A 17,635-nucleotide genomic window follows, 5' to 3' on the forward strand; every position below is an offset into this window, starting at 1 on the left:
CATCCCAATGTTTCACATCAATAGAAGCACCCCAGGAGGCAAAATAATGATTTAAATAAACATTTTAGCCAGAGCCTGGCTTCTCATAACTTCACCTGGTTGGGATTCAGGCAACCAAAGACGAGGTCCCCGCCTCATCTTCCCCTTGACCGATCCCACACCTTTGCAACGTGATATCAGAAATATCTCCTGCTCAGCGAGGACGCAGATCCCGTCCTCTGAGAGTAAACTGTTTAGTCTGACTCGGAGGCAGACAAATAAAAGCTGTGGGATCTGCAAGCAAGGAGCCCTTTGCTCCTGGCTGGGGCGCAGCCTTGCGATAACGTGGATACGGCGAGCCCGTGCCAGCTGCTTGTGGCACGGAGGCTCTGGGCTGGAAGGGAAGGAGAGAAATTGGTTTCAGAGAGAGAAAGGAAAAGACTTTCAGGCAGTATTTGGTCCTGGCCAGCTCTGGCACTGTCATTACTTATCCGCCTTGCAGTGATCGCTACCAGCTGGCCGGGAGCTCTACGCCTGGGCGATGCTGGGGGTGGAAGGGGGAGCCCACAGCAGCCCTGAGTCATGTCTTTGGCTCCTTCCTCGAATCACAGTTTCCTGCTTAACTGCTTCGTGACTGATCTGAGGTCGGGCTCAGACCAGTTTCCAAAATTTCAGCTCTGCAAAGAGGGTCAGGAGCGCGGATTTCGTTCCCTACCCAAACACACAAATGCCTGTGCTTGTAGTTTTGCTAATTCATGCATGAAAATGCCCGGTTCCCCTGCTCCTGGAGCATCCCCGCTTCGTGCAAGAAGGCAAGAAGTAATTAGGCAGCCCTTGAGCATGTTAATGTCGCAGATCTGAGGTTCGGTCTGGTAAGCATGAAATGCTGCAAATTAAAGACAGTAATGAATTTTAACACTGCCCCGAGAACATCCTTCTCCCTGCCTCCCTCCCCCCTTGCTTTTGATTATTTTGCAGGGTTTTTAAATGACCCTGAGCAGTATCCTTTTACATTTAGCTTGGCTTTTCCTTAGCAACTCAAATCTGTTTCCACCCTGTCGGCCAAGGGGTGCAGTCACCCCGAGGCGGGACAGCAGGGCAAGGAGTCAGCCCCCTTCTCCCGAGTGAATTTGGATGGCAGGAAAGCTGGGGATCCTTGGCCAAGAGGGCTAGGACATGGGGATGGACATCTCCCAGGGCTTCTCACGGAAGTCAGCACTGCAAGGGGCCTTGAAAAACGCGGCTCCAAACTGCGGTTTCAGAGCAATTTTATGGAGGAACAGCCAAGTGCCAGCCCTTGGCCACAGGACAGGCTGCGGAGCGGTGTCCAGCATCACCTTTATCAAACCCGCAGCTCCTGGTTTAACACGATCCTGGCTCTCCAAAAGCCACCAGACTTCCCTCCAGGCTCCCTTTCTAAATCTCACAAGTTCTTTCTGCACAGCATCTCATGGAAATGTCCCTTCCATGGGCAGCATCCTTCTCTCCCAGCCCGAAGTTTTCATGCAGGAGGTGGCTGCCAACCGTCCCCTCCTGGGGCTGCTGCTTGGCCTGTGGCTTTCTGCAGCGCTGAGTGCTGTCACTGCCAAAGTCCTGCCTGGTTGTCACTCGAAAGGAGCTCATTCATTGTTGGGATGTCCCCAGGGAGGTCATGTTTTCTCCCATCTCATCCCTTTCTTCTGCTGGAGATCTGGAGGCTAGCTCGTGTCCTGGCCCTCTTGGCAGCCTGGGTGTAGGTTTTGTCTTCTGAGCACATTCCCTGCTCAGTGAGGCTGTTTGCTCTCCTGAAAGGGTAAATCTGGTGTACTATTGAGCTCTTGATACCAGGCCATTTATTTTAAGGCTTTTCTAAGGGCAGGTGATGCATCTGGGGCTCTTTGTAGCACCTGGGAGCCTGTCCTGAAAGCAAGGAGAAACTCCCTGAAACATCAGCGTCACTAGGAGCCCTTTAACCACAGCATCCCACTGCTTTTCTGGGCTGCCTTCAAAGGCTTTTGTATGAATTAATGCTTTTTTTAACCAACCCCATGCAGCTGAGTCCTAGCCTTGGTCTCCAAATACAGCAGGTCACGCGCTGCACCAAAGGCAGAGCTAGGACTCCTCTCCCTGTCTTTGGCACATAAAATAAGGTGTTATAAACTACAAAATCCCAAATCCATAGTCCTGTAGGATCGTCACTAAATGCTCACTATGTCTGCATTGGGGTAGGTGGGTCGCTGGCTGGGTGGGAAATATGGGAGGGAAAGCACCACAAGATGCTTTAGCAATCACTCCTCAGTAGCAGGGAACCACCACTAAGGGGGTTATTTTGGGTTCACTTAGGCTCTGGGTGATGAGCACTTGTGCTGCTAATCAGGCTGATAAATAATTAAAACCTATGCTTTGCTCTTCGGCTTTGCAGAGGTGAAGTGGTTTTGTCTGGCCCAGGAGAGAGGAGGCTGGCTGGGTGAGGGATGCTCTCATAGGATTGCTCTGATCAGAAAGTGCATTGCTTTAGGCTCACTAATTGTCATGGATTCAACAGGGCATCCCATTTTGAGGAGAAAGACGGCTCATTCATGGATAAATACGGGGTAGGGATAGGGAAGTAGCTTTGAAAGGTCTGTGATTTAGCAGAGGGGAGCAACAGAGAGGTCCTCCTACCCTTGGACCTGCTGTGGGGCCAAGGTGATTCAACCTGTGGGGTGGAGGGATGAAAACGGGAGCAAAGGGGTTGGTACCCAATGACCAAGCCACAGAGATGTTGGGGTGATGATGGAGAGGAGCTGCTCTCTCTCAGAGGCGTTTGGGCAATGGTTTCCTGCTGTCTCCTGGATTGCTAAATTCATCTCTCTGCCCTAGAAGCTAGACGCTTGTCAAGACAGAATAATTAATCCAAAAACACATGGTGCGCTGCCAAGAGGCTGTTTTTAATTAAAAACAGTCCCGATCAAGTCTACTGAGAAGCTGGCGTCTCTGATGGAGCCATGAACTGTGTGTGTGTGTGTAATTTGGGGCTGCATGGCGGGGGCAGGAGGTGATTCTTGAAGCACTGGCTCTGCACTCATTGCTGCTTTCCGAGCAGATACATGACCATCGCTTCATGGCAACAGAGGGTCGTTTCCTGCAGTCTTTGAAGGGGACAATCAGGATTCTAAATATTTAATATTAACATTGACATTGGGCTGAGAATGTGACCTGTGTTGGTGAAGCCCAGGGTAGGGGCTCAGCCACCATAAAACATGCTCATATCCAGCTTTCCGGGGACATTAGCCCCACAGGATGCATTTTTCCCAACTAGGTTCTTAATTCACTAAAAGGCAGGTTGTCATCTCCTTTGGTGGTGGTGGTGGTGTTTTGGTGGTGTTTGGCCAACTCTGGGGGAAGTGGGAGTCCCATACCCAGTAAGGTGCACTTGGGCTTAGCCATCACTTTTGGGTCTCCGGCCATAACTTTTTGGTCCAGGAGAAGTGGATGTCCCTGGCCAGACCCTACAGACCTCACTCCTGCTCTGCTGTCCTCCTAGGGCCGGTGGGGAAGGATGTTTTCCTCGGTGAAGCCGTACGAGAACCAGCGCTACGCCTCCCTGAAGAAGGAGTGCCTGCGGAGGAAGCAGCTCTTTGAGGACCCGCTCTTCCCCGCCAACGATGACTCTCTCTTCTACAAGTCGAGGATCCAGGGCATCCAGTGGAAGCGGCCAAAAGTAAGTGTGCCTGTCCCCTTGCCCCATAACACCAGGCTGCTCTGCCCCCAGTGAGCCCCAGGAGCAAAGGAGCCCCTTGGCTTCTCCGTGACTCAGTTTCCCCATGGATAAAAAATGGTTTGCAGCCTGACTGCTGGATGATGCTGTGAAGGCTGGTGGCTCTTGCAGAGCAAAGACATTCCTTTGAATGTTCTTCCTCATCCAAGAAATGGGAAAGAAAATATTGATGGGTAAGAGAGGTGTTTTAGGGGTCTTTGGGATGTTGTTTTTGGGGGCTGAGTGTAGTGATGCTGGGTCCTCACTGCAGCCATGACCTACTGGTGAGTTGCTCAGCAGCTGCCAGCACCCACAGAGCTCTCAATGGTGTTGGGCACTGCTGTCCTCCTTCCCCTTAACTCTTCATCTGGCAGTGCCGAAATGCTGGAGGGGAAAGGGATGCGCAGGCCTGGACCCACAGCGACAGCTGTAGGGGCAAAATCAAATCCATCCCTTCTCTCCTGAGCAAAACCATGCCACTGCTGCTCACGCAGAGCCCACGTCCGTCTGTGTGCCCTCTGCGAAAGGTCCTCCATGTGTCCTCGCTGCTGGGGGGAGACCAGCAAAGGGCTACAAGGATGATGAAGGACTTGAGCAAGGCCTAAGGCCTTGAGATGAGAAGGCTCAAAGGGGGGATGTTATCAGTGTGTATAAATATCTGAAAGGCCAGGCTTTGCTCAGGGGTGCCCAGGGCCAGGCCCAGAGGCCCCGGGCCCAGCCTGGAGCCCAGGAGGTGCCCTCTGCCCCTCAGGAAGCACTGCTGGGCTGGGCGGGTGCCGGAGCCCTGGCACGGGCTGCCCGAGGAGCCGATGACCTCCTCGCCCACACAGCAGCCCGAAATATCAGCTGGCCTTCCATGAGACAGTGCTGTGTCTGTCTGAGTGAGGGCAGTTACACAGAGGGGGGACAAAAAGGCTTTGTGTGACGGGAGGAGCTGGCTCCTTCTGTGTGGCAGGCAGGGCTGAGCCCCCAAGGAAGGCTCCTCATAGAAGATCTCAGTTCCCTCTGCTCTACCCTTCTGCTGCCTTCTGAAGATAGGTCACCATGATTTAGTCTCATGGCTGGAGACAATATAAAATCACAGAAGCATTCAGGTTGGAAAAGATCTCTAAAATCATCTCATCTAGCCTTTAACCTAGTCCTAAAGCCCACCACTGAGACAATCTACTAAGTTCTACATCTACACGTGTCTTGACTCCAGGGATGGTGACTCGAAATGAATCACAAAATCGTCTTGCACGTAACAAGAGATAGCAGATGGGTGATGCCCAAGTCTTTCTAAACAACTTTCTTTGGGACTAAAGGGTAGGGAAACGTCTGACGCTCACCCCAAGTCTGATGGCAGAGGGCTGGGTGCTGGTGTAGGTGGCCAAAGCACATTTGCTCATCTTCTGCCGAGCATCTGTGTCTCAGAGCTTGCTGCTGGAGCCACGGATGTCTGTGGATATTTGGGCTTTATCATTCACAGACTTGCCGGTGCTTCTTTTCAGGGAGAATGGAGACCTTTTCTGAATGGGTGGCCCAAATCTTCTCCCCCTGGTTTTCTGGCTTTTGGCTCACTTGCGGCTCTTGGTGGCCAGGCTCGTAGCATCCTTGCTGAGGGAGACGTGAGCTCAGCCAGCAAGGTATGAGGCAGCGGTGCCTCCTTCACTGCCTGTGCACCAGATGAAGGGAATTTAACCAAAAAAAAAGTTTGAAGCCCACGCTGAGAAACCTCAGTGTCTCCTTGATGTTGTTGTCTGGCAGGATCCGAACAGACTAGCTGCCCTGACCACAAAGTTGGCATTAAAAAATGAAGAATTTGGGCTCACATCTGCTCTGGCTACCACTGAAGTTTCCAGAAGCCTCTTTCTCTAAAGCACTTCTCCAGTTTTTTCCTTGCAGTTGTCCATGTTGGGAGAAGTGACTGAATTTTGTGGGGAGAAGAACTGCTTTGTGCCAAGCAATGCAAAGTGACGTTCCTCATTACTGGCCCCAATTCTGCCTGAATTCGTACTGGTTTGGAAAGGAGACAGCCCAGCAAAAAGGGTCAGCATCTTCTGCACGAAGGCAAACTCAATGAGTCTGGGTGTCAGGGATCTTGATACTGATATTGTTGCTTTGCAGGACAGCTGGGAGAAGGTGTAAGAAACTGCACAAATGGCACGGCAAAAAATCCCACTTTGCTCTGAAACAACCTGACACCCACTGCAACGGGTCTTGCTGCCTGCCCAGCATGAAGAAAAGGTTGGGAGAGATGGGGTAGAGCCTTCACAGGGAAACCCATGGGTTTCTCCAATTCAATTCAGCATTTAGTAGGGTCCAAAATGTCCATGAAGGTCAAATCAACTGCCCTGCTTGTGCAGTGATTGCCCTGAATGGTTATTAGGCACCAAAAAGTCCTTCCAGTATCCTCTTTCTATCGCAACCAGCAAATCCTTCCTTGTGCAATCTTTTTTTAATTCTTATTTAGAAAGCAAGCAGAGTGCTTTAGGAACTTCCTGACCCAGAAATGACGTCCACCAGTCTCTGGGACGCTGCCTGCAGGCAAGGGATGCTGTGTGTGCACCTCTGTTATCTCCCAGGACCGTGGCCGTGGTTTGTTTTGGAGAGTTTCAGCTACAGCTGTATGACAAAGCGCCAGAGTTCACCATGCCCTGGGCTTTGCTGCGAAAGCAGAGTGGGTGGAGAGTGGGAACAAAAAGCGTCAGCTGTTAAAAACAACTGTTTGCTTTCGCAGAAAGGGTGGCACTTACATTCTGTGCAGAGAAGCGACACGCAGGAGCCACGGTTTTCACCCCTGCGTGAAAAGGAACTACTGAACTCGCTGGGAATTAGCTTTGGCAGAGGCAGGATCTCATCCCTGTGTGTTTACACGGCACTCGGAGGGATCTAAACAGCCCATCGTGTGTGCACGTCCTTCCTTCCCAGCACCCAGATCCTTTCTGCTCCTCCGTCTCCTCCCAAAGCCTGGGGCCGCTTTGGCCAAAAAAAAAGCAAAAAAAAGGTTTTGCTGGAGCAGCTGGTGAATAGCCCGTCCCAATCAGGCTGAGATTTGCTTCAATTTCCTCCCACATCTGGCCTTGCAGAGTTTCCTGGAAGGGGCTCAGCCTTCTTTTCCCCAGCGGAGCATCCTCCCTCCCTCCCTCCTTGCTCCCCCTGGCCTCCAGCCCTGCTCGGGATGCCAGCTCTGTGCACAGCTGGGTGAGCCTCTAATCAGGCTTTGGCTTCGGACATCTTCCAGCACAGAAATTAGCCAGAAAGCTAATTGCTCAAATGTGGCGGGGAAAGGGAAGGTGTACCGGGAAGGGGATCCCAAAGAGCTCTGATTTTGTGCAGCCATGTGAAAATGGGACCGGGTGCTCGTCGCTGAGCCAAAGCTGATGTTGGAGCTGGCTGGGACAGCATCAGGGGTTCCTTTTGTTCCCTTTTTTTTTTTTTTTTAATTTTTGGCAGAAACCTTGGCTGTTGCGATAGAAATCTAACTTTTTTTTAGGGGGTTGGGCTGAGCACAGAGCCCAGTGCTTACAGCTCCTCCTCCCCCTGCTCTGGAGGCGAGGGAGATGTCTGTAATTCGGGCACGTGGTGCCTGATCCTCAGGCTCTGAGTTCTTCACTCCCCGTTTGAGACACGGATGCTGCAGTGCAGCACAGGAGCAGCAGTTTGTCTGTGAACCGAGTGAGATAACCCAGGTTTTTGGGAGCCAGGGAAAGCACCAGCCTCTGCTCCCTGGGCACAGCCATCGGGATATGTGGGAATGGCACAGAGCTGCGCCAGGGGGGGCTCAGCCTGGACATCAGAAGAAGTTTCTTTACCATGAGGGTGCTCAGGCACTGGCACAGGCTCTTGCTAAATGGCAATATTGTCTGAGTGCAGGCAATATTTGGAGGAGAAAAGCTGAGAGTCAGGTTAGTTTGGGGGGGTTCAGGTGTTTTGGGAAGGGTGACGTGCAGCTGGAGCTCGGGCAGCAGCAGGGCCGTGGCATTTTCACTCCTGCTTTGGCACCGAGGAGAGATGCTCTCATTCACAGTCCTTTCTATTCTTATGTTTTGCTTCCAGCCAGACAAGAGAAATCTTGTTTTGTAAAGTAGGAAATAACCATTTTTTTTTTCAGTAGCTACTGCTGTGTCAGCCTGGTGTATATCTTGCTTGATTTTGGGTATAGTTTTAGCCCTTATCTCCTGAATTCAGTGTTCCTGCGTTTGGATGAGGAGGAGATGCTGCAGGGGGGAAGAGCATCGCTCAGATCCCCTTCTTCCCTGCGTTATGAAGTACTTAGCTCCTTTCTGCTGCTGGGTGAGGGTTACACAACCCGTCCCTGCGGGCTTTTCCTGAAATGGGAAAGGAGACAATGAACAGATTCACTAAAAGCAGGAGCAGCCGCAAGTTTCTGCATTAAAAGGTCTTTCCCCCAGTGCACAGCACAGGCTGGGAAGCTGGCAAAAGCACAAGGGTGCTGATAAGAGGGAAGCCAGGGGTTAAATTCTTGCAGTGCTTCTCTCCAAGAGCTCACCCGAAGCAGTGGCTTGGGGTGCACGGAGGCCACTAACAGGCAATGCTCAGAGCACGAACCTTTTAGCCCCCTGTATCCCTCTCGGTCCCTCTCCATCCAAAAATACTATCCCCAGGTACTGGTGCTCAAAGGACGTCTCTGCTCAGCTTTCTGCTGCTTTATGGTCTGCCTCATTCAGTTTTGGTCCTGCCCGAAGGAGGCTGGGGATGCTCACAGCCACCAGACGGGTGAAGGCACCGTCTCCTCTCACTGGGAGTCTGTCTGTCTGCAGCCCATCACGGGAGCCGGAGTCCTTCCAGATCTTTGCCTTTCCCAGCTTAGGGATTTATGAGCTGCTCCCCTGTTCATTTATCTGCTGCAGGTTGTAAAGCCAGGAGCTGCTTGCCAGTCTGGTTGCTCCACGCCAGCAAAAGGTTTGGTCACCTTTTAATGCGCTCTCTGCACTTCCCTCATTTATTTTTTATTTTTTTTTGTAAGCTTTAAGTCAGCGCCGTTCACTGACTCCGCCGAGGCAGGCTGAGATCATTTCTGCTGTTATTTATGATGAAGAGCTCTCAGTTCTTTCCGAACTCGATGCTGACCCTGGACCCGTTCCAGCAGATCTCACCACATCCTCCCGTGGTGCCGGGCTCTGCACAAACGCTCTCCCCCTCTTCGCCCCCCTGCTAAGCTGCCCGGCTCGATAAGAAAGCAGCCAGCGAGTCTGCTCCTTCCTCGGCCTCAGAAGGACGCGGTCATAAATGCAAAACCGATGGTAAAATCAGTAGATTAGATTCATCGCCTGCATTTTAATGCAATTGCATGTCTGCAGAAGCTAGACGTTATCACAGCTGCGATGGAGAAGAGGATGGTAGCAGAGGGTGGCACGGAAAGGAGCCCTGGGCATCTGCTGCCCTCTCTGGGCTCCCTGCGAGGAAATGGTGCAAATCCTTGCAGATTTGGCTCTGGGGAGCACAAAAGGCACGCTCGGTCTGTGGAGCAGGTACGGAGCTGGCTGTGCCCTGGGTAATCCCAAGCTTTTTATCTCGGTGCAAGCTTAGAGATGCTGGTGAGCCGTGGGAGAAGGGGACCTTGTTTGCTGAGCTTTCGAGGCCTCATCCAGCCTGGTTTCTGAGGATTTGGGGCAGCAAAGGGCAGGTGGCTCTCCTTGCAAGAGGACAGGGAGCTTTTCTGGGGAGATTTTGTAGCTAAACACCATCCTGGAGCACCAGGGTGTGGAGGAGCATGACAGTTCCCACCCAGCCTGCCTCCGCCAGCATCACGAGCCCTTCCAGGCGGTAGCTTCGGTGCTGATGCCAATTCATCTCCCCTCCGTCCTCCTCCCAGCTTCCATCCATGCATGAAACTCCTCAAATTACCAGCCCTCGGTGCCTTGCAGGCAGCTGATAAGGCAGCTTCAGAGCTGGATGCCAGAGTTCATCTCGATCGTGCGTTTCCAAAGCCGGGCAGATGCTAAGGGGGGAGCAAAGCCACTCGGCACCGATGCTGTGCTCTGACGGCAACCCTTGCCCCCATTGCTGTCCTCCTCGAGGGTAATTCCTTGCTCGCAGCCTCTCCACGAGCTGCTGCTACTCCTCTGAGCATCCTCGGAGGGGATGGGGCTTCAGGGGGCTCCATCTCCAGGTCCTGCTGACCCTTTCACTGAAGCCCTTGCAAAGCGGCTTGGTGCTGAATAGCGCAGAAGGAAAATCAAACCCTGGGTGCGGCAAAACTGACATCAGCTGCTGCTGCAAGCGATTAAAGAGAGAAACAAATAAAAGGAAGCATGGGTGGGAGGATGAAACCCCGCAGCTGGAGCAGAGAAGGAGCCAGGGGGACCTGCAGGCGATGTGCTGGCCGAATTTCTGCCCGGCGAGAGGTCACGGGACTTCCTCGAATTAACTTCCCACTGAGCTAAAGCAGAGCCGCTTCCTCTGGGCACCAGCCAGATTTATTTAAAGCACTTCCAGGAGAGGAAAATACACCACAGCTCAGGGTCGCTGGCTGTAAAGACCAGCCCCAACCTCTGGGTTTGAACCTGTGAGTGTGAGAGGTGGGTTGGCTTCAGCAGCCACCCTCTGGGTCTTGTGTGTGCTGAGAAAATCGTGCTTCTGCATTTCTGTCCTGTTGTAATTCATGGAAACCCTGTAAAGCATCTGTGGTTGGTGCAGATGGATACCTAAACCCGTAAAGAAGCAGGTACAAACCCTCTCTCCATCATCTCTCCTTCTTGCCTTGCTCAGTGTACTCTTGGATCCAGGAGCATCGAGGGGTTGACCAGGGATGAATCAAAGCATCTGTCTCCGTCAACACCCCAGGGCAAGGGCTTGTCCTTCCCTTGCTGCCAAAGGACTGACGCCGTCTGAATGATTTGTGCAGAGGATTGAGGTCTCCAAGTCGTCCCTTTTTAAAATAAAGCCCTGGCACAATTTGGCAGTAAGTGGCACGGCACCGTTTCTCCTCTGGTACACATTATTTATCGCAGAGACTCTGCAAACGCTGCCCCAGAGCCCTGCAGGGATTAAAACCGTGAAATGTCCCGTGCAGGGAAGCTTGGTTGGGTGGATGTTTTGTCCCAGGGAAAGGTACCAAGCTCAAGGAAATCCTTTAGACCTGTGTGAAACACTGTCAAAGGGTGGCTGGACTGCTTGGGATGGAGCTGCCCTCCCATGCCTGTGCCCATCCTTCCCCACCTGGCGTGCTGCCACGTGCAGTTTTGGGGCTTGGTGCCTTATTTCTGCCAAATAAAGTGTCTCACATCTCCCATATTTCTGTTTTTTTTTTTTTTTTGGCAAGGAGCCCCCATTTGGTGGTGCGTTCCTCCCCGTTCCCCTTCCAGAAGGAAAAGCACACACAAATCTTAACAGAGTGATCACGGATGCTTAGAGCTCTGCTGTGCCTTGATGCAAACACCACCGATGGAGTTACACCAGAATTACTGGTGGAAAATGTAAACAACCAGAATTACTGGTGGAAAATGTCAACAGAGTGCTTCATGATGGGAGAAACCAGCTTAAAGTCAAACCACAGGCGTGTTCAGCTCGTTTACAGCCCGTGTAAACCTCGTCGTGAGGCTGGGTGGAGGCTCACCCATCACCAGGAGGGCTTGGCCAAGGTCTTGGAGCTGCTGGTGGCTTCAAAGTCTCACCTGGAAATGCTTTGGGTTGTCTGCGCTGGGAATACCGAGCAGCTCGGGAGGAAAACCCTGGTGTCACTGAGTGGAGATGAGGTTTGCTGGGTTTTGGCAGCCCTGTGAACTCTGCTGGTTTCATGACCTGGCTGTGGCCTCGCAGGAAAGTCTCTGCTGAGTCACTCGGGTCGTTAAACACAGTCTGTGCTTCTGGAGGATGGCTTTCACACGGGGCAGGTTTCTGTGTTTGCAAAGCTACACCCAGAGGATGAATAACCAGAATAGGTGTGGGCTAGAAATCACTTCTTTAAATAGCTTCAACTCGCGATAACCTCCTTCGTCGTCATCGCCCCGGTTAGTGATTCATTTGGACTGTGGTGGGATCAAGCCCTGCTCTTGGATCAAGGTCTCGTAAAAATGACGCAGCCACAAACCACGGGGCAGTTCCTAGCCCCGGGACGGTGTGGGAGGTGTCCCTGCTGATATAAAACTAAGAGGTTTTGATCTGAGATATCCACGGCGGAGGTAATTTTCCTTTGCAGCTTTGGGTTCTCTCTTGTTCCATCTCTTGGCTCTTAAGATAATTAAAACAAAAAACTACGTGATTTAGGTTTCTAAATCGTGTTTTAGAGGATGGGCTTTCAGTGAGAGCATACAGCTGGGATTCAGGCAGGACAGGGTTGGGCAGACAACATGTGCCCAACAAGAATTATGTCCCTTGGAGGCAGAAACAGTGCCACTGAGCTCATGGCCACACTAGCTCATCCCAGGATTTCACAACAGTGTTGGAACGAGTGGGCCTTTTTGGATCATTTTTCCCCAAATCTTGTGTTTTCTCACAGCAAAGTTCTCTTGAATTGCTTCCTCCCTCCCATCAGCATGTCCTCCATGGACAAAAAATGTTCTGGGACTTGAAATCAACAGGGACCCAGAGGGACCCAGAGGGACCAAGAGGGATCTTGGCAGGGATAGGATCAGAGGATGCTGCACTTGTTTCAGTCTCCTTCCCATCACCAAGCTCCTTCTCCATCTCTATCTGCTCCCGGGAGGGGCGGCACGCTCACAGTGCATCGCATCGCTCTGCATCTCCCTGCTTCAACAGAGATCTCCTTGCTGGCTTTGTACTTTGGATCCTGAGAAAAAAAACAAACACTGGGGATCCCCACCAGGCTGTTAAGCCTGCAAACTGACCTTAAGCTCCTGTTTGAAACCCTTTTTGTTGCCAGAACAGAAGGCTCGGAGCAGAGGTGCACGGGCAGAGTCGTGGGGCTGGCAGGGAGCGTGGTGTTCTGGTGCCTCCCTTGGCAAGCACATCCCTGTTTGCTGCAGGTGCTCCCTTCGTGTGGGGTGGGAGCTGATAACAAATATGTACAGGTTCGGACACTCCCAGGGGATTAGGGATGTCTGACTGAAGCAGTAAAAACCACCCCAGAACAGTTTTATGGGGTGTAAATATTGCCAGCCAAGCCTACCCTGCGGTGTGCGTGAAGCTGAACCATTGAGAAAATGATAATCCCTACGAAAACACAGACTCGTGGGGCTCTAAACTCACCCCATTCCCTTTCCTGGTGCCCGTCTTGTTGAATCTCTGTCACTGCCCTCTTGAAAAATCACATCCCAGGACGGGTACCCAAAGGGAACCAAAAGGACCTCAGTGTCAGCTGCCTGCTGTGCCGGGATGGCTGCGGGAGCGACACTCGTGGCACAAGGTCCCTTTGGTTCCCCATCACCCGGGAGGGGAAAGCACAGCCACACTAATAGATTATCCTGCTGATTTTGCAGGTCTGAGTGAAAGCATTGTTCCCGACACAGCCAGCCTCTCTCGCCCCGGCCCTGCAATGCAATTAGGCTGCTCCTTGCAAAATCTCGTTAGCAGAAACCCATCCTGGCACGCAGCAGATGTTGCATCTCACGTGGTTGTCATCCCCTCCTCCCAGTTTTTTTTTCTTTTCCCTCTCTGCAGCTGGCTTGACATGCTCCAGACCCACAGTGAGCCTAAAGCTCAGAAATCTGCAGCAGGAAGCATTTATGATAAGGCAGTCGCCAATTATAAAACCAATTAGAGGGCAATTTGCTCACTGCTGCCCTTTTTGTGGGGTTGGGCTAGCTGGAGACAGGAATTACATTTTCTGGTTTAATTGCAGCCAGAAAGAAAACGCCTGTTTTGGGGGAAATAGTACTAAAAGGGAGAGCAGAGGAAAAAACCGCATGCTTTTTGGTGGGAGGCAACATTACACCACCAAATGCAAGATAAGTGCAATGATCTGGATTTTTTTCTCCCCCCTAATGGATTTCAGTCCCCAGGGCGCGCGTGGGGGTGTGCTGCCCTGTTTTTTTTCAGGGTCCTCATGCTGGGAGGGTGACTTGACACCGTGTTTGCTTTGGGGAGAAGCCCCCGCCTGTGTAAATGTTATTCTTCACCTGGTTTCTGCCTCCTGCGAGGAAGGGAGGGGATGAAAGCAAGGTGGTGACCTTCTGTGGCCACAGCATCCCTGCCCCTCTCCTCCCTCTGCACACACAAACGCCAGGCCCTGTACTTCCACCTATCTGCAGGACAAGCCCTTTATCTCTTTCCGCTCCATCGACAGGAACAGGGAAGCAAAGTTCAATGCCTGCCCTGTTTTTTTTTTGATTTTTTTTTTTTTGACCCAGTTCCTGCTGGTCCCCATGAGTCATGGGCTACATGGGCACGACCAGGGCCGTGTGTTGTGAGTGGGACCTCAGCAGCTTCTCTGGGGACCGAAAAACCCAGGTGAATTAATGCTGGGAAGCTCCAGTTTGAGGGATTTGGGAAACCTCAGGAGGTTTTTCAGGGAGGCTGATCCGTGGATGAGTCTTTTCATTTGCCATCTCTTGCCTGGCGATGGGGAAATCACTGCTAGCTGGCAACTCTGCTCCTGGGGGAGAGCATCCAACACCCTCTACGCCCTGCTCACATCTGCCAAGCAGCCTCTTTTCCCCAAATTTCATGTTCTCCCCACCCACACAACACCAAACGACCCCCTTTTTGTACACCACGGATTCACCCAAGGGTGGGGAAAGCAGCCGTGGTCCTCACCGTGGTGCCTCTGCCCCCTGAGGACCACTGAGAGCTGATCCCAGACACCCCCACCACCATCAGGCAGGGCAGAGGCATCCCCTGCTGCTTCCTCGGTGCTATAATGCAGGATAACTCCTGTTAATAATATAACTCCTGTTAATAACTCCTCTCCCACCTCTCTCTGCATTCAGGGATGCTGAAAAATAAAGCACAAGTGCCTCTTGGCTATTGCCTCCCTCTAGTGCTTGTCCCAACCTCCTGCAACTCTGCAGCCTGGAGGGAACCAGCCCTTGGGCGTGATCCTGCCCGGTTCGTGTCCAGAGTTATTTTTCAGAGATTTTATCTTAAAATATAGAGTTATTTTTTAAGGTGTGCAGTGCTGGCTGGGTCCCATGGCTGAGCCCACCCTCTGTGTTGAGCTTTTTTTTGGGTGAACTGCTTGGGTCGGGCATTGTAATTCTTCCTCTAAATTCTCGGCTCTTCCCTAGTTCTGCTGGGGTTCATTTTTGGGTGGATCCCCAAGCCCCAGTGTTTGAGACCGTGGCTGTGGGTGATGCTCTCAGCTCCCGGTGCCTTCCACCAGAAAGTCCCCGGAGCAAAGTGAGAGGGGAAGAAGCTCGGACATCAGCCGCTGAAGGGTTTGCAGGAACAACAAGCGGCCTTACAGGAGGAGATGGGTCACTAGGGTTGCAATGATGTGAAAATTTACAATTTTCTGGATAATTATAGCAGGAATGTGCTGATGCTGGAGCAGAACAACCACCCCGGGGAGGGGGGTCTGGTGCTGCGCCCGTGTCCTGTGGAGAGCACGAGGTCCTCTGCCAGGCAGCCTTGCTCCAAATTCCCCCGTCTCCTCATTTCCCCCATGTTTTTCTCCTTTTCTGCAGGAAATCTGCGATGATCCCCGTCTCTTCGTGGATGGGATCAGCTCCCACGACTTACACCAGGGCCAGGTGGGGAACTGCTGGTTCGTGGCCGCCTGCTCCTCCCTGGCGTCCCGCGAGTCTCTGTGGCAGAAGGTAAGCGGTGCCCCACGCCAGGGGAAAGCTGGCCTGAAACACCCTCGTGTTGTGTTTGCCCGGCTCAAAAACTGCATTTTCGGGAAATCCTCAGGCCCCGAAAAGCCATTCAGGTGAAAAAATTCTCCGAAAAGAGTATTTTTCAAGGGGAATTCAGTGGTCATGACCGCAGCCACATCACACTTGAGCCAAACGCGTGGCCGGTTTATCCACCACCAAGAGAGAATTGAGCCCCGTCCTGCCCTTCCAGATCCTAAATCTGACCCTCTCCGCTCCAGAATAACCTAAAAATAAATAAATACATAAATCAGGAGGTGCTCAGTGCCACGTCGTGGCCAGCCTGTGCTCATTTCTATGACATCCTCTGTGGCAGAAGAAGTAAATCCTATGAAAGGGAAAGCAAACGTAGCCCTCAGCCCCTGGTACAGGTGAGTCTCATCCTAGCACAAGAGACCAGCAAGTTGCAAGCCCCTTTTTCTAGATTTTACTGGGAAAAAAAAGGCAGCCAACAAAGCACTGTAGGGTTGGCAGGGTCACCTACAGCCTCCTACTGCAACAGACCCAAAGGTTTTGCCTCCACCTCGTGCATCGGCTCTGCTGCTGCAGGTGGCTTTTGTGAGCTCCACCTTGGGAATTTGTTGCAGAATCCCTGTTTTCTGTTAAAACCAAGTCTTTCCTATACATAGGAAGAGGATGGCTGTTGTCAGCTCCTGGATAAGCCCTGACGTGGTGCGAGGTCTTGTTTGGGTTGTTCCTCCCCAGGGCAGGTTGTCCTCCCTGCTCACCATTCACCTCCAGCCCTGGAGGTGCCAACCAAACAGGAGCCAGGTCCCTTCGGACACCTCATTATTTCAGTTTGCCGGCAGCACTGCTCTTCCTCCCTTGGTGATTTTGCTGTGGGTGTTTGTGACTTCTCATTTTCCATGCCCTTAACCCTCAGAGGATCTTCTTTACCCGCCGCCTTGCATCCCGTTCTCTTTCAGAAAGGTTTGTTTTCCAGCAAAAACAAAAGCTGCCATCCTCTCCCCAAGCCCAGGGATGTTCACTTTGCTGTGGCATTCACTACAGGGCTCTGGTTTTGGTTACTTCTGAATTAGTTAGGGCCCTCACTCATCCTTTTCAAGGTGCTTTAAGAGCTCATGATGGGCATTGCCCTGCAAGGAGCGAGTGTGGCTATAAACTGCAGCAGCAGCAACTTTTAGAGCACAACGGGAGAAGTCAAGTGCGCAGATTAACCCCTTTAGCCAAACGCTAAATTCTCCAGCTGTCATTAGACACCAAAATACTTCTGGTTCAGAGTTCAAGGGGAGTTGAAAGACACTGATGCAGGTGTTAATATCACTGAAATATCAGTCCTGGTCTCCCACTGCTGCTAGAAAATGTAATCCTGATTTACACCAGGACGTAACTTGCTCCGTGTGTCCCTTGCTCCACTGCAAGCAGTGAAACTCTTCCTCCCAACATGAGCAAGTGCAGGGAGGGAGGATTTCTTCCAGGGAACAGGACAAGCCAACACATCCCGATGTTTACCAAGAGATGATTTTATTCACCCATTTCACTCCAATTCTCCCTCAGTGTCCCTCCTCCCCATTAAGCCCGTGCTGTTTGAGTCACTGGGTGGGACTTAGGGGCTGGAAGTGAATTGAGAGCAGTTTTCTAATTTCCTGAGCCTTGGCTGCCTCAACATGGTTTTGGACGTCATCTGTGGTCTTTCAGAGACATCTAGCTCTTACAAAAATAAATCAAAGCAGAGGGATAGGAACCAGACCAAGCGATTTGGACACCCTACATCTCCACCAGCTTGCCTGCTCTCCTGCTCCTTTCCCATATATTTCCAGGGCAGTTTTGGATCTGGGGGTAAAAGATCCAGCAAACCAAGGACCACGAGGCACTGCCACACGCACCTCAGCTCAGAAAGGCCTCCAGGATTACCTGAAGACATTTTTAACTTGTAAAACCCAAAGGTTGGTTCGATAGCTGGTGCTGAAGGTGTTTTAAAGCTCGTAAACAAGTGAGGCAAAAGCTCAGAGGGCAGCAAGAAGGGGCTGGTTTCCTCAGACCTCTCTTTTGTCCCTTCAAATAGTAACCCTTAGCTTCCTTGCCTCTGTTCTCAGGGTCTTTAGGAGCAATAGCAAACTGGTGAGGACAGGACAGTTCCCAGGAAAATGTCCCACCTTGAGCTCCTGGTGCCTGAGGTTTCTCTGGCTAAGGGCAGCTTCTGATGGTCTTTTTGGGGAACTTCTTCTGGAAGTCAAATTATGTGACATAGCCCAAGTGG

The 17,635-nt window shown here is 51.9% G+C and overlaps 1 protein-coding gene across 1 annotated transcript in view; it reads left to right on the forward strand.

The window, feature by feature from the left end:
- Positions 1–3,499: 3,499 nt before the first annotated feature.
- The window catches only part of CAPN5 (calpain 5), a gene marked incomplete at both ends in the record, with an annotated part of 29,104 nt that continues 14,968 nt past the window's right edge, over positions 3,500–17,635 (forward strand). Inside the window, 2 exons of the mRNA XM_084305990.1 lie at positions 3,500–3,661; positions 15,226–15,357. Coding sequence (XP_084162116.1) covers positions 3,500–3,661; positions 15,226–15,357 — 294 coding nt within the window. The remainder of the gene's footprint in view (positions 3,662–15,225; positions 15,358–17,635) is intronic.

This window comes from Netta rufina, assembly GCF_964035555.1.
Source record: "Netta rufina genome assembly, chromosome: 1".
NCBI lineage: Eukaryota > Metazoa > Chordata > Aves > Anseriformes > Anatidae > Netta > Netta rufina.